At 39.0% G+C, this 27,814-nt stretch overlaps 1 protein-coding gene across 3 annotated transcripts; it reads right to left on the reverse strand.

The window, feature by feature from the left end:
- Positions 1-13,975: 13,975 nt before the first annotated feature.
- Positions 13,976-26,514, reverse strand: tmem248 (transmembrane protein 248). 3 transcript variants are annotated; one of them, XM_022738837.1, is made up of 7 exons: positions 26,178-26,514; positions 24,124-24,282; positions 23,127-23,415; positions 20,649-20,799; positions 18,799-18,982; positions 17,217-17,360; positions 13,976-15,655 (listed from the first exon to the last, which is right to left on the reverse strand). In XM_022738837.1, the coding sequence occupies exons 1-7, from the start codon at positions 26,178-26,180 to the stop codon at positions 15,635-15,637; spliced, it is 951 nt and encodes a 316-aa protein (XP_022594558.1). In that variant the 5' UTR covers positions 26,181-26,514; the 3' UTR covers positions 13,976-15,634. The 3 variants fall into 3 exon arrangements, with proteins under 3 accessions (XP_022594558.1, XP_022594557.1, XP_022594560.1); XM_022738836.1 differs by having other exon boundaries at positions 17,179-17,360; XM_022738839.1 differs by lacking the exon at positions 24,124-24,282 and having other exon boundaries at positions 17,179-17,360.
- Positions 26,515-27,814: the final 1,300 nt, after the last annotated feature.

Genomic DNA, 27,814 nt, shown 5'->3' on the forward strand with positions numbered 1-27,814 from the left:
TGGGGCAATAAGCTTCTCATAGTTTCCTCCTCGCTGCATCACACTCCCTCCCTGATCTCTCCTCCAGAAGTGTGTTCTGTGTGTCTTGGTAGCCACAACGCAAAGAGCTGTACAAATTTGGAAAAACAGAAAGTACACATAAAAAGCAGCGCCGGTAGTTGTGTGAAGATAAGCTAGATAAAAAAAAAAGAGTTGAGAAGTTCAGACACTGCCTGCTTTCACATCTCTGCACACCAGTCCAATTGCTATGTAAAACAGGAGTAATTGTTTGATCGTTCTGTTTTGAAAAATCACAAAAGCTGTCAAACGCCGTCACGTACTGATTTTCCCCGTCAGAAAGTGGGTTTCAAATACATTCTCTGAACCATAATGAAGCCTTTGCACTTCATCTTGAGTCCTGTGGTGTATTTAAATAATCATTTGCCGTGCCTTCCTTCACTTCCTTTTAGCTCTAAAAAGTCACTGTACTCCACAAGCTGATGAATGTTGCTGTACAACTAATGTGTGTCTAAATAAGCAACTATTTGTTCAACATTTCAAAACAGAAGGTGACGATATGTCAGTATTGTCAGTAAAAAAAATCAGTTATCACAGGTTCAGTAATGATAAAAATTAGATGTATTCTATATTGCACTTTTCTGAGCAAACTTAGTGTGTGTTATGAGCTGGAAGCAGCACACTCACGTGCAGGTGATTGGGTTAAGAAAGAGCACTCTGATTACTGATTGGGTATTTTGAAGTTCCTCTCCAGACATGTTTTAAACTATGTAAAAATACTCTAGGTTTGACAGGTGAAAGAGCAGCGCGCATCAAGATAGTTAGCGGAGGACACGCCGGAGAGAATCAGCCACATGCTTGAGCCTCAGTCAGACCCAGACTCAGGAGTTTGTTGTGACCAAACAACAAGCATATGTATCAGACCTTAGTGTAGTTATTTGTTTATGCTGTTTGTCAGCTTGTTAGCTTGTAACTAGCAGTGGCTAACACAGTGTTAGTGGTTGTGCAGATGCAAACTCTTGCCCTCTGTGCTGACAAGGTTTCGGTGACAGGTGTGTATCAGGTTGGTTAGCATTAGAGGAAACATCAGACAGACTCAGCCTCATGTTTGAGCCTCAGTCAGACCCAGACTCAGATGAGGAGTCTGTTGCGCATCAAAACTGGTGATTAGCAGACGTAACGGTTAGCGCAGTCTGTTATTTGTTTATGTTGTTTGTTAGCTCGCAACTGACAGTGGCTGATACAGTGTTAGTGGTTGTGCTAATGCTAACTCTCACTCTCTGTGCTGACAAGGTTTCGGGTTTATTTTACCTCACCCTCTGTCTCTACAAATTGACGGGATTGGGTCCTGACGTATGAAAACCCATGTCTTGTCTTACATAAAAAAACATTAACGATAACAAGGTTAAAAACTATATTTTCATCGGAGAGGGTCTTTAAGCTCACTGTGACTCATTCTTCCCCTGTCCATGTCCAACATCTTGACAAATGTGTGTTACCTTGTTTGTTTTGCTTGTGTTTCCTGTTTCCTGCTAATGACAAGTCACAAAGTATTCTTCAATTTTAAGTGCACTCTGGTGAGTCACTGAGAGTTTTGTCATGGAGGGGCCAGACCAGTCTCTCTCAAACTTAAATTAATGTTCTTGGGGTCCAAAGGTTTAAATAGGAAACACCTCAAACATGAATATACTGCTCACTAAATATGCCATACAGGGCAGATGATTTCCCCTCTGAAGCTGACTTTATGGAATAGTTTGTGGAGATACAAACAGCCTGGTGATCACGTTGTCTGTGGGTAATGAGGCACACCAAGCAATTTCAATTTGGATACTGATGGCATGTCATCACCTCGCTGCAACTGTAGCATCCGAATGACAGAAAAAAAAATGTCTGTGTACCTGTGTAAGAAATAATGAGCTGTTGAAAGTTATGTACAGAAGCAGATATGCATGTCTATAAAATATGTTTCATTGTGCTCGTCAGTTCATTTTATTTATTGTATTTTGCAACTGTGGCAGCAACACAGTGCTCACTAGTGTCATTTGCGAATACAGAAGCAGCTGTGTATTTATGAGGAACATTTTTTAGGATTAGATCAATCAGATGTGATTTTTCAGGACATTTCAGAATAGGTCTAGTGGGACTATCTGAAATGACCTGAAGAAAAATCACGTTTTATTGTTCTAATCCCACAAATGTTCCTCATGAATACACAGCTGCTTCTGTAATCGCACATGACATTAGTAAGCACTGTCTTGTTGCCACAGTTATAAATACAAGGACTCCCAAAACACATCATTATTAAGAGCCACATGAAACATTTTACACAACAAGGTTTTGTTCATGGCCTGTTTTGAAAATTAATCTCATTACTGACATTGAAAATACCTGGAAATTCTTTTATGATGTTTTTTACTGAAACTGTTGACCAGCACTCTCCCTTCAGAAAGGACAGAGTTAAAGGCCGAAATGATGCACAGTTCAGATTTATCCAATTTACTTCATGAGCGCAGGCTTAATTCAGTTGGGTTTTTTTTTCTTTTTGCTTTTCAGGCAACTGTGCCACGAGTGCACAGTTGCAATTAGAAAAGCCAAAGCTGATCGCTTCCTCACAGAAACTACAAACAATCCAAATAATCCCTTCACGTTTAAACTATTAAATCCTTATTTAAAAATAAAAATGGCATAGAGGTTCCTCCGTGCATCGTTTCACATTAAGTTTCTCATAATGTCGAAATGCTTGCTCCTTGTTTGATTCTCTGAACATTAGTCATGAGAATTCCCCATCTGTTTGTTCTGACGGTCATGATATGGTAAATCAGTCCTTTAGTGTCAATCCAGTCTCAGAGATGCATAAAGGCCTCAAACTTTTTGACACCAGAACATCGGAGGGTCCTGATCATTTTGAGCCTTCTTTTCTAAAGCTAGAAGCTGATTTCATTGCACAACCTCTGACGCATCTTTTTAATCTCTCTCTCTCTCTGGACATGAACGAAATTCCTCTTATATGGAAATCTGCCTTTGTTCTTCCCTTGCTTAAAGGGGGTGACCCTACAGTATTAAATCATTATCGGCCCATCTCCAAATTGTCTGTGCTGGTTAAGCTTCTCTAATCCCTTGTGAGTGAACTGAAATAGTTCTTTTTTCTTAACAATATCTTATATGACTTTCAATCAGGTTTTAGGAAAAAACACAGCTCTACTACAGCGGCCTTAAAAGTAGTATGATTTTATTCAGTCTTTAGACAACAAATAAGATTGTGAAGCCCTTTTTATTGACTTATCTAAGGCAATATTGAAGCAAATCAGTGTAAGACTGTCAGAAAATATCTGTTGGTTTTAAAATGATCTATCAGGCAGATCTCAGTGTGTGCAGGCAGCAGGTATCGCTTATAGCTCCCTTAGTCTAAGGGCGCACCCCAGGGATCGGTCCTGGGACCACTCCTATTCATTATATATATCAACAGTGTCAATCAAAATGTTCTAAACGCAAATGTCCACTTTTATGCAGATGATATTGTGATGTACTACTCTGTGTCTACACCAGTCCAGGCTCTTTGTCTGCTTATTTTAACTTCAAATGAATAATGAAAGAAAACTGAGGTTTAAAGCTTTTACTCACCTTTGATCAATGTATTCTCTGGTTGGATAATCTACTTTGTCCACCTGTAGACTTAATCTTTTGCATGTTCTTATTTGTGAGGCTATTCTTGGTCTGCTGGCAAGTTATTATGCTTGCTCTCAGGACTTATTCCTACTGTCTGTCCCTAAAGACTGTACTGAATTGTAAAAGGGTGTTTAGGTATTCTGCTCCCTCTGTTTCGAATCAGTTGCAAAACTACCTGTATCTCAGGGATCTGGGCTCACAAGATGCATTTAAAGTCATTTTAACTGACTTGGAGACAGAAACATCTGACTGTAGATGTTTCGTCTGATTCATATTGCCCATTTGATCCCAGATATTGATTTCTTGTAATGAATATTTGATGAATTTCTGTAATGTATTCTTTATTTTCATTGCAAATTTATGTATGTATGTCTGCTAATTACGATGTTGCCTGTTTCTGGTTTTTAATCTCAATGAGACTTTTCCTGGTTAAATAATGGTTAAAAGAATTTACTGAATTCATTGAATAATTACAACCAGGTATGCATTTATATGCATTCAAAGATGGCATTACTGCCAATACTGTAAGACAGTAGACTATGTCTAGATGATTTCATGAACTGAACTCTGTACAATAATCCTGTTTATATGACAGTATTACTGTTCACTGAAGTTCTGATATATGAAAATCCAGAGAAGAAAAAAATCGCAGCTGTATTGGATTAACAAAACACACTCTTTTTCCCACCATCATCAAATGTAGTAATATTTTTAATTTAGTATAAATTTAATTTAGTAAATCTGATAAACCTATAGTCCAATTTTTACAAGATTATTTCATTCAGAAAAAAATCACAGCTAGATCGAAGCCAATGCACACTCTACCTTCTAGTCTTCATTGTCTTAAGCATTTTAAAATTGTATTTTTGATGTGCATGTGCAGAGGCGTGTGTGTGTGTGTGTGTGTGTGTGTGTATGTGTGTGCGTGTGTGCGTGTGTCTGCCATGTCAGCCTGCTAAAAATGCATAGAGCACCTTCAACTACACTTCAAGCTGATCTGAGAGGGAAAGAAAATTACACCGCATCACCCAGTTTGTATTTACTCTTCCCACAAGTGCTCATTTTAGTGCAACAAATGACACGGTGCACCATGAAATTACAGAATGGGGAAAAATCCACTTGTGTCCAACAAAATTAACATGTTGCCTGACCCAGGTCACTGCAATCGTTCTACAGCACAATAGGACCTTTTTTTTTCTTTTGATAATGAGGCAAAGTGCATCCCCGTCCAAAAGAGGAGGTCTGGACAATCAGATTATTATCTTTGTTCACTTTGCATTTTAATTGTGTGTGTGGCAACAACCAAACAATTATAACCTGATGCTTCAATCATGCATCTTAATTCCAGTGTTTAAGAGGGTCTTTGTGTTTATATTCTAACTTGACCTAATGGAACAAGTGAGCTGGTGTTTTGCTGGTGCTCAGGAGGAAGGAACATGCCTGGAACTCCACTGAAACTATTAACTCGTAGTGTTTTGCAGGTTTTTATCATAAATTATAACTGTCAACAGCAGCTACCGAGAGCCAGACTCCACTTCCTGTAAAGCTGTTGTTCCACTGGCTTCTGGCATTAAGTGTTTCTTTCAACTGATGAATACTTTTTGAACCGAGCCTGCAAGTTACATTATCTTCTGTAAGAAACTGGATCTTATTTTTAGGCCATAAATTGTATCAGTATTAATGAACCTAACATTGTTCTTGTTGAGTTAATAGCTGAGATCTGTGAAACATGAGCACCATCGCTTGAAGTCACACAGTCAGAAAGGTTTTAGCAAATGTATCTACCTAAATGATAAATGGTAAAATTAATAACCAAACAGTTGTAAATATTCATCAGAGTTTACAGACCGACTGCCTGGTTTAACTTTGAGCAAATGTTCTTGCCGTAGTTGCAGTGAGAGATAATTACTGACATTTCAAGTGAGCTCACTTTACTGTTTTACCTCCAGATTTCAGAAATTACTTATGATAACTTGTAGAAACAACAGCAACGACCAGAAAAAAAAGATCCAATTGAGCTTCGAATTACGATTTATTGAGTTCATTGCGGTGCATCTAGAGCATATCCTGACAGGCAACACTCTCTGTATGTACGACAAAAAGAAGAAAATGTTTGTTGAAAAAGTTTCTCTATGTAATGATTTTGGCCAAATTAAGTGAATAATTCTCCAGCCAAGCAGACCTCCTGGCTCTCCACGAGCCCATTACCTTTTATTGTGAGTTTCATTTTTAATATTAGTCTTTAGTCAGTCCATATTTCATCCAGCCTGTGCACTCTGCTGTTTCTGACAATGTGCGTCTGTTGGCGAATGAGCTGTTGCTGCCTTTTTTAACCAGCTGTGTCCTTGATCATTAAATATCTGCAGAGAGGGAAGTAAATCCGTCGACTGACTGTATTGACTGCAACTTCCTCCTCGGCCGCTCACTTCTCTCCGCTAAACAACGGTTAGCTATCTGTTGGACACAAACAAGCAGCTTTGTACATAACTGTGTCCTAAAGCAGTCTTTGTTTACGCCGTTGTTATTCAGAGCAAGAGTGCACATAAAGAAAAGGGATAAACAATCTTTCCCTAATTGCATGCCATGTCTGGAAAAATCTGATTAATGGTCTCTTAACAAGTGCTCCAAGGAGGCTCTGCCACTGCTGTCACCCAGGAATTCAGTGTAAATGAGGGAGTCAAGGGTAAGAGTGACCTTTTCAAATATGCTTGTTCATAATGTCCCATACTCACGCCTGAAATTCTGCCCTTAATTTTAGCTGCACATGGTTCAAGCACACAGACACAAACATAGAATGACTCTTCTCACATCCCACATCAACAGGCGCATGCATTGAAGTTTTAGCTTTATAAAACTGCTCTGAGGTAGAACTGCTGTCAGGACAGAAATATCATTTAGTGGTAATGGCTACAACTTTAATACTGGAGGCTGTTTTTCACTTCCTGTCTCAAAAACGAATGTGAGGCAACGTTCTGTTATGTACGGTGGAATGAAAATATGGAATGGTTTGCCATCTAGACATTACACATTCAAGGAAGCTATTTGTAAGTTTTGCTGTGGCTACATAGCTAACGTTAGCCTTAACAGCTGTTTACTTACCAGTCTAAAAGAAATGCTGCGAGTTCAGCATCAAACTTTATTCCTTTACTGTCCTTCACTGGAAAGCAAACCTCTTGTTTTGCTTCTATATCTATCACTACTTTTCTTTTACTGAAACTAGCATGCTAACCAGCAGCAAGATAACATGTTGTCTTGTAAACACAACAATGTTTGAAGCTCTGGGCAGGACTGGTAAGTAAATAGCTGTTTATGCTAACGCTGGCTGTGTAGCAATAGCAAAACTTACAAATAGCTCCTTTAACAGTTTAAAGAAATATCTAATGGCACAGAAGACCATCTTTTGTTACGTAATAATCTGACCATATGATCATTAAGGAGAAACTTTCTTGGTTATTTTTCATTTTTGTTTCATTTTATTTGATTTTAATAGCCATTGTTTTAATTTTTGAATTGTTTGTGACTAGATATAGTGTTGGTAATTGTAGTCATTGTTGTTGTTTTCGTTATTAGTAGTTTTATTGTTGATTCTTTTCTTTTCTTTGTTTGTTTACCTGTTTGTTTGTTTGTTTGTTTGTTGTTGTAGTTTGCTTGTTTGTTGTTGTTTTTTTTGTCTCCCTCCGTCATGTTTACAGGGAGAGTATAGTTGCTAGCTTGGCAATGATGGGGATTCAAATAAATAAATAAAATAAACAAACCTCACATGTAATCAGATTAAAACAAGTAGGCAGAGCCAAAATTTCACTCTTGACTTTAAGAAAACATGCTGAAACATTTTCAGTGGAACCAACTGTACTCATGAATTTTATGGTTCTGGTAAATGCCCGGGATCTAAATAGATCAAGACCTAAAAACTTCAGTTTTAGTGTTTTGTATTTTTCCTCTTTACATGCCCTTACATGAGTTCAAACACTGATTTTTATTCTCCTCAGGTGCCATACAGTAAAACAGATCAACATTATGTCAGACACTGCCCTTCAGTGTCTGACATAATGTTGAGACTGATTTGATCCATTATAAATGGCTTTCAGGGACAGAGGCAATCTGTGTCCTTCCTGAGCTGCATCAACCTGCAGACTGAGGAACAACAAGGCCTGTGTTATGCTTATGTTTCAAATTGAAAATAAAGCACTCATAAAACAAAAAAGATGTTTAGCTGTCAGGGTGGATTTTACTGGACTTCCTGACAAAACACCGAATACAGTATTTTCAGGGTACAAGAGTTTTCAGTTTTAGATTTAAATGAATTGAGTGTCTCTGCCCTTCAAACATCCACTGCCAGTAAAGTCTGTGTCATCTGCCTCAGGTGATGTCTACAGTCATTTATGAAAGATTCATATAAGAGAGGATACACAGTAGACCTGCCTCTCATCTATATGTCTGCCAACCCTGCCCTCTGCTGGTGACAACATGCGGTGGATCTTCTGCTTCCACAAACAAATTTGGTTTTAGTATTCACAGGAGTGTGCTTTCCCTCCACACAATCGTTGAGTGTGCCTGCTCCCGGTGTTTCTGGGAAAATTGAAATGGATGATTGAAACATTGTGGAGTGTGGACAAGAGCGGTTTGTGACATCATCAGCTGAACTGATGCAAGTGAGCAGCTGGCACGCCTGCTAGTTATTATTAGCTGTTGCTTCCCAAGAACCTGTGCCTGCTCCTGTTGATGGTTTTAAAGAGCACCTACCCCCCCACCCCTTAGGTCTATCAAATGTATTGTCATGTATTAAATATTATATATTGGGAGTCTTATTTTTGATTTTGATTCTTCCTGATCAAAACTTTCTCCTAGTGCTGTTAAAATGTTTATTCATGAGCCTGTAAACAACAGGCCACATAATTCCTCACAGGTCTTTGTTACTGTAGTTATGTGGACATGTGATAACAGAAAAAAAGCACGGGTATTATTAATTATATCAATGATGGCTCAGGTCCATTCAGGCGTTCCAGTAAACACTGTGAGAGAGCCAGCACTGATGAGCCCTAAATGGGATCCACCCATTATTAACGTCATTAGTTACGCCTGTGCTTTTCCTTTCGATAACATCTGAAGCTGTCCACTGTGAAAAGGCCTGTCTGGACAGAGACTATTGTGCGTTCATGTAGGTTTTTCTCCAATGAGCTCTTGAAATGACTAACGGAGAATCGTTGTAACTGTTGGTACGGTGCAGTGTTGTGTGCAAAGCTGAGCAACTGCAACCAAACAGGTTCCACTCCAAAGCTTAGAGCATCTCATAAACATTACGACTGATTTGCTTAATGACGCCTCAGTTCCATCACATGTCCCGGTTACCGTTCCAGTGAGAGAGCATGCAATCTGTTATAAATGTTATAATGTCTGTGGTTTTCCTGCAATGACGTGTCATAATGTCTTCCATGAAAAGGTCTATTGTGCCCCTACATTGGGCCAAACATCACAAAAAAATTGTGGTGTGTGTGAGTAGTGGTGTGTGTGTGCTGTGTGGGGGGAGGGGTGGGGGGAGGGGGCGGGGGGCAGATGGATGTCTTAGGGAATCTGAAGAGTTAGCAATATTAAAATGATACCGAGTTACTGCAGGTCACATTTGTAGATTGGCTTTATATCCCAGCCATCAGATGTCCCCGAACTTTCCCTCCGTTCCCTAACACCGGACCTCCCCAGCTCACTCACACACCTGTTCCCAGTTTCCCCATCATCCCAGCCAGTGTTTATTCTAGCCACTTCCTCCTGCTGCCTGCCAGACTATGCTTTGCTCGTCACGTTTCTTTATGTCGTGGACTCCTGTCTGTCCTGTCTGCCTGTATTTGTCTGCATTTAAAGCATTTTCCAGTCGCTAATGTTGTCTGTCTTTTGTTTAGTGCTGGGCAGATGGGGTACAGTGTGTTTATCAGAGGTTTTTGCTGAAAACAGCTGCCTGCTGTGTTGCCGTTGATAAGGACGGAGTCTGGAAAACCAAAATAATGAGCTAAAAGAGACTGAAAAAGCTGCAGAGCTGAGGGGAACTCCAAAGTTAGCTTTAAGGAGAAGGGTACTATAAGCCAAAGAGGGTTTGTGCCAGTCAATAATATTTTTTGGATTTCTTTTTTACTGTGTGTGTTTATACGTCTGTTTGGCATCGACACTGACTGCTCGAGGTTTTATGGCTCAAATCCTGGCCGTGCTCTGGATCCTTCTTCTCTTCGCCGTGTGCATTAAAAAAAGATAGTCACTGGAAAGGTCATTCAGGTTTTGGCTGCTGCATACAAAATAAAATAAGCACAGTCTTTCTTTCAGGGGTGATACTGTATGTTCTTACTTACTGTTGTTTGTACTAACTTTGAAACACCCCCACCCTTAACTATTAGAAGCAACAGTGATAACATTTTTGGCTCTTGCACAAGTCTCTGACTTAAAGGCTTCTCCTCTTATCTGTGTGGGAATAATCAGTTTCCAACAGGATGTGACTTTAAAAATATATATTAATCACTCCATATCTTCTGACTTTCAATACACATTTTTGAGAGACAGATTTTAAAATAACATTTCAGTTAATGACATTCAGTGGGTTTCACAGACCGGACTTGGTCAAATATTATAAGTTAACAGAGGACATCCTCATGTCCTCCCTCACCGTCTGGTTCCTCTCTGCCTCCTCCTACTCAGTACACAAGCGCCGACCTGCTGAACTGTCAGCACTGCTAAGTGGCTGATTTGTAATCAACAGCCTCGCTCTGAAATTACACTTGATTTCACCCTCTGATGTGTATCTTAGATATCAGCACTCAGCTCTGCTTGAACAGTCTTTAACTACTACCGTGCCTGCACAGGTCTTGTACATTCGCAGTCTGCTGGGTAGTTGTGGATGCTACTTGCTTTGGCTCACCAAATGAATCATGAATGTTGTTTTTCATAAATGCTAAACTGTAATTATGTATTTATGGAGAGTGTGTGTGTGATGTTCTAGTCATTTTCTTAAAGAATAAGTCTTTCAGTTTTCTCATCAACAAATCCCATGAAAAGACCAAAACCAACAAATACAAAGTGTAATTTTATTTCAAAAACATGAATCATGAATTTCCTTAAGTAGCTGCTCACGTTCATTTTTAGCAAAGTGCAGTTAACAGTGCATTCGTTGGTGACTATTTTCAGCCGTGGATAAACACACACTTGGTGCTCTGCTGAGCAGCAGCAGGATGGTGCATGTGGGACTGACTCAAAAACTACAATGGCCATGTTTATTGTAATGAAGGAACATGTCATCAGTGCAACGGTGTGGCAGATGTTTTTAATAGTCTATGGACAACAAATGTGCTGAACTACAGAGAAATAAATCAAATCAGGCTTTGGCCACACATGCAAGACTTTGTAATAGGATCCATCTGTCAGTTTTGGTCTGCTGAAGGGGTTTGTTGACAGTGTGAAAAAGATAAAATGTCCAACTTTGTCCTCTAAGGGCTGATTTTTTTTGCCAACATTGAACTTTCTTGATTGGAAATATCCAGCATGAATCACACTGGCTGTAAAGTGTTCAGTCTCAGCTGGGTGTGTTGTGGGCAAACAGCTTGTTGTTGTGTTTGGTTCTGTTACCGAGGGGAAGGAAGTGATCAAACAAAATGTTCTGGTACACTGTACTTAAGAGCTGTTTATTGTCTCTTCCCACCTCCTGGATGCAAGCTGAAATTCAAAGCACGAGCTGCGACACATGCGCCGCTACACAAAACCTAACCCAGCAGAACGCAGACATTTTCATCCCTATAGCTAGAATGGTTAAAAAAATGTAGTTTCTTCAGGCATTAATCAAACCATTTCTGCCTCCAAAAATTCTTGGAGCTACACCTTCATCCCGTTTCAGAGTAACCAATTCAGGGGCTGCCACCGGGGCAGATGGGTCTGCTTGGTGGTTTTGGGTCTCGAGGGCTAGTTTGACCTTTGTTAATCGAGATCTGCGGTGGTTAGGCCTGCTTGGTAATTCTGCCCCGCCGACATCTGCCCTTTGAGTCTCACTGATAAATAGTTTAATGTGTGAACAACTTTTTCATGTGAGCAAATCTTTAAAAGAGCTTTTTAAATTCATATAACTGGGATTAGAATCTAACTTTGAATGATAGGTCTGGTGTTCTGTATATGTTGTTAGAACATATCAATGAGTGGGGGCACTGTAGTAAATCAAGTAAATCAAGCTGAAAATAGTCCCCAACAAAAACACAATTTACTCTTGTTGAATAAATTTGCTATTGTAGGAAATAATTTCAAATTAAACATCATTAATCTCCAGGTAGAAAGAAGATACAAAATAAACTATATGGATAGAAGGAGTGTCAGGGACAAGGTGGTGTTGATCTTTAGAGACAGTTTATTTAAACTTGAATTCATGTACAGCAGTTCCACTGGAGAGGGAAAAAGGATTTGAATGACATCCTAGCCACATTAAACCTATGGTCCTATCTACTGTATGTACAGGGAAGAGGATGCAGCTCGACAGTGCAGAAGGCACAGAGTTGGCTTAATACTAGCCTGTAAGCGCTGCTAATATGACAGAAAGGATATCAAGGTGAAATGGCAGCCTTATATACGAGACTCCTGTGTGTGTTTTGCTTTATGTAAAAGCCAGGGAGGAGAATATGGCTCCACTGTTTTAACTCCAGTCCTCAGTGATATAGTGGAGCAGATTCAAAGCTACGACAGCAAGCGTGGTCATTGGAGCTTCTTGGAGCTCAGAGGTGGAAACACGAGCATTGTGTCTGGATTTGATTCTGGAAAGCCGGTGCGTTTTACAATACGTGATATGTGAAACAAACCCCCCCCCCCGAAAAAAACAGACAATGTTAAGGCATTTTGCAATTAGAGACGCAATTCTAACCAAAGATGAAGACAGAGAAATCACACAAAGAGGGATAAGACGCAAGTAAATGCAGGTCACCAACGTTACTTATGACGGTTTGGCAATAATATGGCATGCTTCATTCACATCTTCTAAGATCCCTCCACTCACACACACCCTGCCAACCTCCCACCCGCTTCCCATCCGACACCCACAATCTCCACCCGTCCAGAGAGAGCTGCCAGATCCTTCATAAAGAGTCCAATCGTGAGCACACAGGAGACGGCCATGACGGTAAAAAGCAACAGGTGCATGCTCGAATATGATACACGTCAGAATTAGGAAGACTTGTCCCAGCATCGTTCAATGTGGAGCGAAAAAGGTATCACAACCATTAGGAGCAGAACCCAACAACCTCTCAATCATCCACCAACGTGCACGCACACACACACACACACACACACGCACACGCACACGCACACGCACACACACACACAGAGAAAAAATTAAAATGTACAAAGTGTTTGATACAATAATGTGACAAGAGATTTGTTTTTGCCACAAAAAGATAAATCATATATGAATATCACTCGAACTAAAACACAATTCAAGTAAAGCCTTTCAAACAGAAAAAAAATAATAATCAAACTACGTCATATTTTAAAATAAGTTGGAATTCTTGCATCTCAGATTTAGATTATGCTTCTTATTAAAAAGTACATTCAACAGGTACATCAATTATGGAACAAAAATATAACACAGAGGTAAGTAAAATCTACCAGTAATTGCTATTGAAAAAAAAAAGTCATACATAACGTATATAAAAAGGCGGATTTAGATTGTTGTTTATTCTCTAGTTTTCCTTTACGACTGTTTCTACTGCATCTTCTCTGGGTAAAGACATGCGAAGATCAATTTAAACGTGTTTTCATTCATGGCAGAACAGCACTGCGGACAGTGTTTGGTGACTCAGGATTTTAACCTAATCTAAGAAAAGGAATCTATTATATTGTTTTCCCTTTATGGCAAATCCAATGTGTTGCAGTACATTTGGAATAAATGATTGTCAAAGTCAACCATGCTCTCAAAATGGAAGAGCACAAATTTCCATCCTTAAAGCTACAGTTTCAGCACAACACAATGACAACTTTTATGTATGGATGTCAGGGGAGGTGGGCTTGTTTTATTTCCGTGCGCAGTCAAGTCACTATGCATGGAGGAAATCCCATTACACTCGCAGGTATCCAGGCGCTCAGTCACCTGGAACGAGCTTTCAGAGAATCACAGTCTAAAGCCGCCTTTATTTATCTGAACATCTTCCAGACTCACTCACACACACACTCACACACCAAGTGAGTTTTTGCACATTTTGTTGTACTACAAAATAATAAAACTTATTTTAATCATAAATATATTAATTTTATAAATATAATTATAGAGTAATTTATAATTATATTTATTTTTATAAGGAGCCCCACTTGTTTGTTCAACATCAAACATTTACATGTGACCTTGGACAATTTTTTTTTATTTTTTATCTTTTATTTCTTTGCGGGAGCGAATAACACAAAATGTGCAAGAAGTCTGAAGGTGCACTAACTAAGCAAACACTTGAACACGTGCAACTGATATTGACTTGCTTAAAATAAAAGCACGAGTAATTCAAAAGCCTCTTAAAAATATAATAACTCAAGGGCCACTTGACATTTACATTAATAGGACACAGATCACAACTTTAGATTTCAAACCACAGGCTCATCAGACTGGAATAGAACAAAAAAGAGAAAGATGGCTGTGGAAGAAGGGACTGGCAAGCTAATGTTGGAAAGAGAGAAAACGATCTCCCCGCCTATTTTTAAGCAAGCAAGTCAATCATATCGTACTGTAGGTAAGGCAAGATAATGTTTCGCTTCATCCAGGTGCAACAAAGAAGACTGTATCGAACATCACGAGTCTAGAAGCCAAAACCACACAACCGCGGCAGAGCGAGTGGCAGCTGATAGAAGACGAAGAGGCAGGTGAGTTGATGAAGCCACGGAGGAAAGAAAACAAAAGGCAGAAAATCATATTTTAAGTGTGACGACATCTACTTGTCTCAAAATAAGAAAATAAGAACTAATTCTCAACACAAACCACAGGTTCTGCAGCTGATTTAACTGCTATTAAAATGGGACTCATTAATTTCACTGTTGATGGTGTATTTTGTTTGTACATTAATGTGCGCAGTGCAATTATCTAAATACTTTACTCCTTGTTCACTGACACTGCAGTCACACAGGGGAAATGGATATTTAATTTGGCTGAGATAGAATATGATTGAGAGTTAAATTCAATTAAATGAACTAATTGCACAAAGCTGCTTTTTGAATGGAGTTCATGAAATGTCCCAATTCTGATCAGACTCTTGGGTTTGGTGCAGAGAAACATGCTACATTCATTCTCTTCCCTGTTGAAGCTGCAATGCCAAGTGCATACTTTTGATTTAATTCACAAGCATCTCATCCTCAAGCAAATATCTCAACCCAGGTATTTAAGCATATGCAGTTCACTTAAAAAACATATTTTAAGTGACTAAACACCATGCTCTCTCATCACAGGAGAAAAAACACTTTGAATATCTCAAAACCTTCTGTAAACAAACATTTACATGATAGTTGCTATAAAATGTATAGTGTGACCCACTTCTGCAGTTGGAAAGGAATTTTTTTTCTCTATCTAGCTTTAAAAAAAAAAAAAAAAAAAAAAAAAAGACTAAATGACTGGTAGAAAAATGGTAATGTAGTTCTTGAATCTGGCCTTTTGCTTTTGTTTACGTACTGCATGTTCTGACATGGCACAAGGGGACTCAGGCAAAATAATGATAATAATAATTATAATAATAAACCAAAAGAAAAAAAAAGGTTTTGCACAGAATATCAGAGTTCCTACAAATATTTACACCACAGATACAGGCACTTGTATATCTTTGGTTGGAGAAACCCAACATTGCAAGAGTAATGCATTCACAGAGCTTTTGTGTCCCTTATTGTATTTCCAGGGTTCACTAGGCAACTGGTATGTTTATTTTTATTTCTTCTGTTTCTTTGAGTTTGTCCATGTTACAGGTAAGTTCTGACATAGCTCTCTGATGACTTTTTAACTCTCTGACAACGCCACCTGCAACACAAGAAATGTAGTTTAGTCCAGCTCACGACCTCGTGACACAGACCCTCACACACACACACACACACACACACACACATCAACATAAGAAATAGAAATGTGGACAGAAGCAGTGAAGTCAGATGAATGCAAGATGACAGAGAAGATTCTTTAAAGGAGCTGTCTGTAAGCGTTGCTATTGCTACATAGCCAACATTAGCATTAACTGCTGTTCACTTACCAGGCTAGAAGAAACGTTGCGAGTTCGCCATCAAATTCACTCCTTTTGCCCGCTCCAGTGGTGGAAAGCAACGCCAATGTTACCTCTGGTTTTGCTCCTATTTCTATCTTTTCTTTTCTTCTACTGAAGTTAGCATGCTAACCAGCTAGCTCCGCCCGAGTTTCGAGTGACTGTTGCGTCTAGTCTGCACTGAAGAAGTAGCGCTGCTCAGAGGACATATTATAACCTCTTGTATAGTAAATGCATGGATGGCTGAAGCTCTAAGCAAGGCTGGTAAGTAAAAAGCTGTTAATGCTAACATTGGCTACTTAGCAACAGCAAAACTTACAAATAGGTCCTTTAAGTTTGATCAGATTTCCTCAAGTAATTTTGACAACTGTAACTACTGCCAAAGTCTCATGCTTGATAACATGACTAGGTCTAAATGTAGTGGCTTGAAGAAGTCACTGAAATATCTATTTTGCAATCATAAAGTATCTAAAATGTCACTATCAGAGTGAAGGACTTCTCTATTCAACACTGTGTAGCTGATATCAAACATTATGCAAATTTATCATTCATATCCACATTTCCATGATGTGTTTATCACAGAGTTAGTGATGCTTAACTGGCGGGGCTGTTCTTCAGTAAAAACAGGAACAAGACAACAGTATATGGACAAATTCTGCGCTATTTGGTCAGCAGGCTCGTTGCAGGGAGGAATAGTACAAACATTGTGCTGTTGGATGCAGAATTTTAGTTTGGCTCAACCCCCATCTGCCTGCATCCAAAAAATAAATAAATAAATAAAACAGTATAATTTGTTCCGTTGTTCGCTCAGCGGGACACTCCCAACCATCCGTTCGGCCTGACTCAGACAATGAGTCAGAGCATCTCTGTTCACCTCTGAACTGGTGCGAGCTGCCTCAGTGTACAGTGGCTGGGATGATGGGTGATACGTGTGGGTAACGCCGTTGAGTTACATCAAACAATAAGACCAAAGAGGACAACCTTCCTTTACTCCCGGAGCGAGATGCGACGACGCACGTACCACATAAACAATGTTCACCAACAACTCACCTCCTGATACAATCACTATAAACATTACCTGAAGCATAATTTGCAAATATGTTTGTGTTAACATCAGCAGTATTAATATGTGCTCTTTGTCTTAAGCAGGAAGGAGTTAATGTGCCAGAAAGTGCAACTGTTATATATAGTCATTTATATATTTTGGAAAATTGGCAGAAAAATCAGAAGCGTGATTGGATCATGTCTTGGACCGATCACTGGTCAACTGATGCTTGGCTGAAACTACCTGTTCACGTCACATAGCACTGCTGGTGTCTGTTGTACCTTCTCAGGGCAGAAGTCAGGGTTGGTTTGTCGTACTTTGCCGGGCCGCCCCTTAATGACTGCATAGCAGAACATAGTGATGACCATGACAAACAGGAAGTAGCTAGTGTGCATCAGATGCAGGTTGATGAGAGAACGGTCATCCTGGTAAGAAATGTGTTGAAAAACAAAAAGAGTTAAGAACAGAGTTAAATAACTGAAGGTTTTCCTATAATAAAAAGGGAACTTCTACATGCTCCATACACAAAATGTGCTGCAGGTGCTATAATTAATCAGTACCTGTACATACCAGGGCTGGGTTACAATATAAAGTCACAGTATACTTATTTAATCATAACTTTAATTTACAGAATGTGATTTAAATACAGTACGAGACTGTGGGATTTTTTTTTTTTTTTTATGAACTTATGAGTTATTATCAGTTAACTTTTAATATACTTAGTATGATAGTTTACATGTTGAGACCTTATACTGCAGAGCTGATATATGCATGTGTTTTGTTGTCACTGCAGCACAACTTTGGGATTTTCTTTTGGGTGACATGTTTGCAGCTTGATATTACAAATATAATATTACATATAATATAATATTACAATCTATGAATCCAGTATCTTTTAAAGACGCGTTGATAAGTCCAGTGGCCTGATACTTAAGGCCAATTCACCATAACTGTAATTAACACCTTTATGGCATGACACAGTAGGACTAAAGAGTAAGGAAATAAAACATGAGGAGACATAAAATGAAAATTGTACAGCCATTTCTGCCCCATATGACAAAATAAAGAGGAAGCAAGAAAAAGGAAGCAAACAGAAACCTCAAGTGTCAATCCATTTCTCTCTTATTTTGTTGACGATGTCTCAAGCACCACTCCCGTATCCTCTGTGTGTTGAAGTGGGCTGAGATCAGGTAACTGTGCAGGCACAGCATATATTTTGAAATTGTTTCCGGGCTCACTGAACCATTCAGAGCCCAGTTGTGGTCTGTCAATGGGATCATTGTAATCCTGGAACAATCTACTGCCATCAGTATAGAGCTAAGACTAAATGGCTTTTAGAATGGGCTTTGTGTTTGGTCACATTCACCTTATCTTATAAGGGGGTCGGGGAGTGATTTGATACCGTCTGAAAATCACACCTGAATAGTTCCAATGACATATTTGGCCTTTCCTGTATTTTTCACGTATTGTGTTGAGCTACAATTACTTTAATAATATAACATTATAGAAAAAAATGTATGTTAAGTTAGGTATAAAATACCTCATTAAGAAGTATATACTTCTAACCATCTGACATCGTATCTGCTTGTTTGAGTAGAAGAAGCTGCATCACCAACATTTCACTCTAAAACCTTGTCTGTATCGTAACTTTTAAATTTATACATCAGAAAAAATGAATTGGAAAATGAGAAATGAAGAATAATTTACAGAAATGAGTGCAACTGGCAGGAAGCATTTGGAAGAAGTCTCCCTTCCACCTGAGAGATCTCCACTAATTACAACATTTGACACTTGAACCAGGAACTCTGGAAGAACCTGAACAATGTTTGCTAGAAATGAGAAAATAAGGAGGTGGTGACTCACATCTGGAACGATGACAGTAAGCTTTGGGTTGAGTGCGTGGTACACCTTGCCGATGGCTCCTTTGTAACACCAGAACGGGTTGTAGTCCTGACTGTACTTGGTATCCGAGTCACGGACTGTGGTGAACACCTTGTACCAGGATGTGGCATTGGTGTACGTCTCCGGCACGCAGTGTGGCGGCTGCCTGCAAACCGAAACACAGATTGCTGTTCACTGACTGGTGTTGGTTTGATTATGGTGCTGAAGGTCGTGACGGTAGAAAAGTTACAGATGTTGTTGAAGAATTTATCGACTTCTTTATATAATTCTCTGTATTTATTCATTATTTATTTCAAATGTTTTTATTATGGAACATTTTAAAGAAAATAGCAAGCAAAAATAGCTTGAAAGCAAAGGAACAAATACACCAAAAACTAACAGCTAGATTGCGTATAACAATAAAACAAAAATCAATGTACAGGCACAGAACTGTAGATAAATATCTATTCTTACTTATTGATTTTATTTTCACATTGTGCAGTTAATCTTTGGACCCCCAGAGATTTCAAAAGACAGCTAAAACCCCATAATACTTTCCACTTAATTGAGATACTACAGTGTGATATTCAAAGAGTTTGTCCACACTGACAGCAAAGACAAACTACCGATATCAAAGTCACATCTGACATCTGATAGATCCAAATGACACTGCTGATAGTTCTCAGTGGTAAACGGTACAGATTCACAGACGGACAAGACGAGCCGCTGCTCATCTCTTCAGGCTCCAGAGGTCCTGGTGCCCGTTCAATCAAATATTCAACATGAAAGCTGTGTTTGCTGCATGAGATTGTTTTGACACGTTTCACTAATCTAAACAAATAAACTTGTGCCTCACACATGAGCGTGTATGAACCCTGTAGGGCTCGCAAATTCATCATTTGCATGTGTAAATCATTTGGGAAACATGATATGAAACAAGTGACTATAGATTCACAGCTGCTGTGAAGGTGTTTGAAGATAAAATTTAATTGGGAGATTTCAACGACTGCTACCGAGAGAGCAGCCTCGTTTGGAAGCCCACGCAGGACATGAGACGGGGCTACAAACAGTAGCTGCGAACAAAGAGAGCAGAGTGGTGGCTTTGACTCTCTAATAAACTCTCTTTGGCTTCAGTGATACAGACATCATGTGTCTAACGTGACAGACATGCAGAGCAAGTTTAACATGACCAGACAACAGCTAAGTTTCATTTTTGTAGATGAATAATTGTCATCTGCAGCTTTTAAAATCTGCTGGCAACATTTTTGATTCCAGCTGGTGGTTGCCATCTTCAAATAAAGAAACTGAAAATGTGACCTTATTTGATATTTGTTTAAATGCTATCTGACCATAAGGAAAATACCACTGCAAATCATCATGTGAATGAAATTTGCAATGATTTGATTAATTTGTTATTTGCTAATAAATAAAGAGAGAATAGAGGTGCAGGTATAACATCTAACTAAACTCCACCATATATACAGTATATATATAAACATATTTATCTTTATCAGTTCAACTTTTAGCATTGGACTGATCTGAAAGTATTTCACTTTGTTGTTGCTGGGTGTAAAGAACAATAAATGCCTCTATGTGTTTTGCCTTCATCCTCATTCACACATTGGTTCTCTTTTCTTAGACACAATATCACCAGCTGCTGCGGCTGTCTAGATTAAACACTGTACGGACGCACACAACAGTCACACCCAAAGCAGTGAGAAATGACGCGAAGACAAACATTAGATACTGAATTTCAGTTGGTCAGTTATCACTCAGCTCTATGCAGAGATATGAAGTGTCTTCCTGTGAGTCAAGAAGGCAATCCAACTCACACTGTGACTGGGAAGATATTGCTGGCCGCTGTGATGGTCATGCAAGTGCTGAACACCACCTGCTCGCAGTGTCCGTGCAGCACGCAGTCGTCTGAATTCCAGGATACAGGCAGGGTGAAAGTGATGTTTATTTCTTCATGGGCTTCCCGGCCTACGACACAAAAACATGTGATTTTACAATGAGAGCATAACAGCTTATTATAAGATTTACATTATTGGAGACAAATCTGTGTCTCTTCTCTAAGTGCTTCCACTTTTCAATCACTCTGTTAGCCTTCTATGTTTATGAAACGTACCCATTACCACAATTTATATGCCTCTAACTTGCATAGCCACATTCTCGTAATTGTTATGTTGACATGGTAATAATTGGTTGTGATTAGCCATGATCAGGCTAAAACAAACTGCAGGCCTAGAGAGAGGCGCCTCCTACCTCTGAGGCAATTATTAGAGCCTAAAACAGCCTGCACACAATTCCCACAGCAGGAAACCAGGGACAGCCGCAGCAGCAATATTTGATGTCATACCAAGCATCTCCCCTGATAACAAATGACAGACTGATTGTAGGCTTATGCAATATTTATCAAACTGCAAAGGGGATTATAAGATTATCATTCAAACTGAGTGTACTCCTGGGTATGACTGAACATAGATGTGTATATCCAGGGGTGGTGGTGGTGGCGGAGGTGGCGGCGGCAGCAATGAGTCTCAAAGCAAAAGTAATTCAAGCCAAAGTCAAACAACTGGTGACCTTTCTAGTTAGTCTTCATGCGCTTCATCTAGGTAATTTTCTCTCAAAATTTCATTTGTGGAATACACATGAAGAAGGTTAATTGGATCGAGACGTAGACATGAGAACCACAATTCATGATGAGGATTTATACAGAAAATCTCATTTCAAAATAATAACTAATATACAGTATACAACACATTTGTTTACACATTCATATACAATGTTTTTTTTTTTTAAATAGATAAATGATGCATACTAAAATTTAAAGAAATCAGTTTTGAACAGTAATTGATTTTCCAAGGCTCTTCCCTCTCATACTGTGTCAATTCAGCCAGGACTGCAGTATTTACTCAGTCTAATGCAATATTTGCATAGCTCCTTATTGACTTTGCCCATCTATTCTTGTTCCTTCGTAAATCTAAAACAAGGTAGTTCTTGGCAGACTGCTGAGCCAAACAAGGGCCTGAAACATGGGAACGTTCGTCTTTGCAGATTTCAGTAGTTGAGGTATTGTGCATTCAGTAGCCACGCCAAGTTATCTATCAGCCTTGGCATGAAATTATTAGTGCACGTCAGAGATAATCAAAACAGATCAAGTATTTGGAGCTAGAACGTCCTCAAAGGCAAAAAGCTAAGACCACATATACTGCCAATCTGGACGGGATTAATATCAGTGCGTAGGGATGTGACAAATAAAATTACTGAACCTTAACCGTGGAATTTAATCTCCTCTGAATAGAGACAGAGATACAACATTTTCATTTTGCTCTGTCACTATGGTAATAGAATGACATTCCTAAATTGACCGATTTACATATCCTGACAATAATGACGTTTTGTTTCATGTCCACTACATATTTAATTTTCTTAAAAGATGGCACCAGATTCAAATATGAAAATTAATTTTAGCTGCTTAAAGTAGATGCAGAACTCTGATGCCAAGTTTAAAGATGCAATCGTTTCTTTCATCCTCCCAAATTCTTTCTATGTGGAGCTGCTGACTGCTGCCTTTAAAAATAGTCCACGTCAGTAGCATGCATACATTTCTCACATGACAAATAACTCACGAAGCAGTAACAATGTCTTTGTGACAATAATGTGCCTGAGTCTATAGTACAGAGAAACAAATTTGCTGTTGCATGTGCAGAATTCCTGCTTCGAGAGATGTAGTGACAGCTCAAGCCAACCTGAAACATCAGTATAGGTGCGTGCCATACAATGCTTTCACTAGATCATCACCATCTGATATACTGAGCTAAAATAAATTCTGGTCCTTCATTTTAGCTCACAAAACTGCATTCTGTCTGTCAGCTGTGTATGAGCGGTGTATCCACAACCTGTAGTAGCGAGGCATGGCTGTTAGTTAATACAGGCTGGTTTGTAATGGTGCATTTACAGCTGTTTTGTTGAGATCTCTAGCTACACTGTAAGCGATGGATTGATGACATTTTCTATTTGTGTTGATGCTTTTCATGAAGTAGAATGGAGTAAAACAAGTTTGTGATAATGATCTTAAACTGGACAGGTGAGGATCACAAACAGGTACACACACTTATATAAAACAAGCCCACACACAGGTAAACAGGGCACAGGAACAACAACATTAGTTACTGGCTCTTGTATTACTTTTCCAATATTTAATGGCTAGTCATTACAGCTCTACCTAATTTCCTGTCTAACACATTTTTCCCCCAAAGACTGACCACAGGTCAAATAAACTGGTGATGATGAGAAAGAGAACCTACCAGATAGACCAACTTGCTGCCCCAGCACTGTGGCGTACAGGTGAGTGATATTACGAGAATACCCTCCGAACGGGCGCTGGGGGTCCAGCGTGAGGGTGATGGGGACTGAGATGTTGATGGGACCCGAGTCCTCCAGCAGGAGCGGAGCCTGGGTGCTGGAACGAGCTTGGCCGCTGGTCACGACCATGCTCTCTGGTGTGGTGGACTCGTTCAGACCGTGCTTTATCGTTTCATTCTCCGACACACAAAAGTCCAGCTCATTGAAGCGCAGCAGAAAGGTGTTCCAGTCCTGACAAAGAGTAAGAGTTTTTTGAATGTTGGACATGACAATATGTCGTGATTAACCAAAGATCTATTATCTGATTTACACCATACCATGCACAGAACCTCCCTTATGATATTTAAGCTATGCATTAGCAGATAACATTTTTTTATATATATATCCACAGATATACCTTCAGTCCATCCAAGTATGTTACTACTTACAACCTTTTTGATTTGCATATACTTCCTGTTCAGATTCACATGCAAAAGGTTTGTTTCCACATATGTACCTTCTGTATGGGACTGTAGGGGATGTATTCTATATTCAGTCTTTATAATCGTTTGGTTTTGCTTTGACTTTTTGTTATCTCCAATTATCATCTTTATTTTCATGTGTATGTTACAGCCACTTGGAAAGCGGTTTAATGTATTGTATAGCTTGCACAATATATTAAGTAAACCTTTATTCCCTCGTTGTTATCCTAAAAGAAGCTTTTTTTTAGCCTTAAACACTGAAGTGGGTGACACTAGAAAAAGCTGAACAGGTCAGACAAAAGCAGCATGATTTAAAATTTAGGGCAAACGCATCCCTGTGGCATGAAGCAGGTCACTGAGCTCATGACCTGACATTTACCTTTAACAGTGACCACATGTTATTGGTACATGAAAGATACTTAAAGGAGCAAACCATATAAATTCATCTCCTTTAAAGAACTGAGTGCATGTGCCTCACCTCTGTCAACTCTGGAGACTTTATCTCTTTAATCTTGAAGAAATAACCGATGGTCAGGAAGGCGATCGCCACTGCACTGACGCTGATCATAAAAATGACCAGTGGTGGACGGTTGTTGATGTAGCTTCTAAGGTTCTCTATAGGATTCAACAGGTACACCTGCATATGGACAAATACACAATGTTCCAACATGTAAGCAATAAGCTTGTGTCTCACTGGGGTTTCTCACAATGATAGTAAATAATAAGATCTTACACCAACACTTTAAATTATGCATAATCTGTATCTGTGTATTTAGAATAGATCATGCAGTCACAGATATACAAATATGACAATAGATAACAGCTGCCTAGGGCTAGAGTCTCAAAACCTGAGTCTGTGTGAGGTAAATTTAAAGCATTTAAAATGTGATGCATTAATAAATGGGCCAGAAAAAATTTAGGGTTAAAATTGTGCAAAAATTAAAGGTAGTTTGGCTGAATCTGAGTCAGAATGTGACGACTGCTGGCAGATTTTACTCTGTTGTGACTGTCATGCCAGGAGGGTTTGACAAAAAAAAAAAAAAAGTGTATTGTACAGTTTGTCTGATTAATGTTGCTTAAATGTCCTTCATAATGTAGGATCTGATGAAATCTCAGAGGGTAAATTGGGGAAAGATTAAATTTAATCTAAACAATTTGAATATTCTGGCTCTAAGTGTCAACAATGCCGATGTGCTCAAGTTCCTTTTCTGTCACTCTGGATAGATGCAATAATGCAATAAATACAATTCTGATCAACTACAAATGAACCACACCTCTATAATGTTTAATTTAGAGCACCACAAAAATGACTCCCATTGACAAAATGTAATAAATGTGTATGTATGTATATATAATTCATAAATGCTGACGTGTATACCAGTATCACTTGTGCAGTACCTTTAGGTCCTTTCAAATGTATACACTCTGTGTTTGACGCTACAGTGGTTGCTTATATATACTGAAACTTCACATCAAATGGTTTAGCAAGTTGCTTTTAGCAGGAGCATGAGGTTTCAATGGGACATATGTCAACATACACAGGTTGATTTACAGGCAATGAAAAGGAACGAGTGGTTTTGAACTGGTATGTCTTCAAGACTGTTATTCAGCTAATACGTTAATGAACCAACTGTTTCTGACTGGTTCATTATCAACTTCAAAAATTAAAAACAACACATGGCAGATTGCTTCCTTAGACACTGACACTGTATAACAGACTTTGTTATGCAAAATATTTTACTGCACACCAAATACAGAGCATTTATTTATTTTTCCTATAAAAAGGCAGAAACTAGGATTGTCATTTCTTCAATGTGCCAACCAAAAGTTTTACCAACTAATATATATTTCAAAATTGCCAAAAAAACAAAACACCAAATCATCGTTGACAGTTTGACGCGTGTTTTTTAAGTTGCCACTGTGGTGCAGTAGTAAGATAAGTGTTTATGCAAATAAATGTAAGTTTTACAACCTGTCCAGTTTAAAGAAGGACGCTCATCATCATCCGTCACTCTACCTGCCTGTCTGCTTGTGCATGACGTGTAGCCATATTCTTCAAGTCAACATACTCTATGGTCAGTACAGCAAGCAAGTCTAGTTTCCATGGAGAGGAAGTCCAAATTTTCCTCCAAAATACTAAGGTCTCAATTCCGGCTGCAGCATACAGTAAGAAGTCAAAAGTTGACATTTTGTTGAAGCAAAACGATTAAAAAACGTCAATGTTTTCAAAGTGCAGGGGCCCTTAGTCTTCCTAATTCTAATTATACAAAGTAATTGCATTTGGCATTAAACAAACATCTTTAAACTGCAGGGGTTTTTCAGTCAAGGGCTGTATTTAGCTCTCTTCACACAAGAGACCGCAGCCAGCCAGGTGACAGAACCTGTCAACGCTGTAGCACGATAAGCTAGCTACCTGGCCCTTTCACAATTCTTGCGAGATGTGACAACAAACGTGACATATTAAGGGTCAGGCTATAACATTGCCAAAACAGCTGGCTAAATATAATGAAATTAGACAGAAGCAGCTCTCACCATTTTCTCTTTCTGTGCATGCGACGGATGCTAGCTGGGTGTTTCGTTGCGGGCCACAATAAAGGCAGCAGTTTTGCTAGCAGGCTAGCCTCGCTGCGGAGCTAGCCTCTACTGCTAGCTTGCTTGCTTTCCAGAAGCTAGTCCCTCCTGAATGTACAGCTGAAAAGCAAAAGTCGGTGATCGGTGGAGACGGACAGGCTTTCAGCGTTAAAAACACCACGTATACTCCTTCCCATTCTTTGCTCTATAGTTCACTGCAGGTCTGATGAGAAGTATCTCTTGCGCACAGTCTGGAATAACGTCAATAATATATCTGGGTCCTCCCTACTGACATCTCCTCCGCGTACTCGCGCACTGCGTAGTGAAAGCGTCGCAGCGCCGCCTTCTGGTTATTTCTGTAGAATCTGCGCCCGAAATTGATCGTCCATTCATTGAGAGATATTGCCGCTTACGCAATTTACGTACAAGACGAGCGAGCTCCCATCGTGTTTACAAATCTTACAAGGCTCTTGCTATATTCAGGTACCGTCGGAAATATAAAGTGTAAAGGGGTTGCGCAACTGATGATTAGGTATGCTTATTTCGTGTCTTTAACTCGGATGTATTGTAGTGTTTTGAAATGTCCTGTGCTACGAAACTAATAATAATAATAATAATAATAATAATAATAATAATAATAATAATAACAATCATAATAAATTTGAATGATAAGAAGAAGAAGAAGAAGAAGAAGAAGAATTATTATTATTAATTTAGGTATTCTACAACTACCTAGGAGTACAATATGCAGAAACTTCTATCCGGGTATTCCAATTTTTCTTGTAGCTACCAAGCTGTAGTAACTTCTGCATTATTTATCTTTCCACCTGACCTGCCAAATAACAGTATGAGAAGGAAAATTATAAATGCAACTGGACTGTTTTGATTTTTGTTATATGTTAAATTGTTCACAAAACATTATTATTAGTTCTAGACTATTAAGAGGGTACGTGCATGAAGTATAATACTTCTGCAGTTGTATAATGAAAAATGCCAGCCTAGGGGTATTTCGTTGTCCAATTTGAGCTCGTTCTTCATCAGTTAAGGTAAATAAATGAACAAACCGTCTAAATAATGAACATAATTTATAACTGTCATAAGAGAAAATTTAAAAAACGTAAATATCATTATTATAATACCACCTATCAAATAGTGGCATTTATTGTGCCACTGGTTCTGGTGGAATTTGCAACCAATCTGCCAATTTGGATGAGTTTTTGTCTGGTAATTTTTGCTGCATGAACACTTAAAAATATATATATAAGAAAGAATAATGAGAACAAAAAGTGCTCCGGTCCAGCAGATGGCAGTAGATACATCCTGCTACACGTTTAAAGGTGCACCGTTTCTCCACGCTTTGAATTCAATTAGCAGCAGAATGCCAGTGAACACCGTGCTGACTGCAGCTGCCCCGTTGGCTTTTAGCCTTTAGCTTTGTTTAGTTGCATCAAGCGAAACAGTTCACTAGAGATTTACCGGAAGTAGACAGTATATCCTTCGAAATAAAGAAACTATCTCGCTTGTGGAAATAGATAAGGCACTTCGCATGTTCTACGAGGTGGAACAATAGTACGATCTTAGTATATAAGTGTTGCAAA

This window comes from Seriola dumerili, unplaced genomic scaffold, assembly GCF_002260705.1.
Source record: "Seriola dumerili isolate Sdu_G_001 unplaced genomic scaffold, Sdu_1.0 BDQW01000040.1, whole genome shotgun sequence".
Classification (NCBI taxonomy): domain Eukaryota; kingdom Metazoa; phylum Chordata; class Actinopteri; order Carangiformes; family Carangidae; genus Seriola; species Seriola dumerili.

What these genes read in the sequence shown, in the direction of transcription:
- tmem248 (XM_022738836.1), bottom strand. An exon ending in GCAGCAAGTTGGTCTATCTG is followed by an intron (nt 20,800 to 23,126) that starts GTAGGTTCTCTT and finishes TTTGTGTCGTAG; the next exon opens with GCCGGGAAGCCCATGAAGAA. An exon ending in TTACTGTCATCGTTCCAGAT is followed by an intron (nt 17,361 to 18,798) that starts GTGAGTCACCAC and finishes ATTTCTTACCAG; the next exon opens with GATGACCGTTCTCTCATCAA.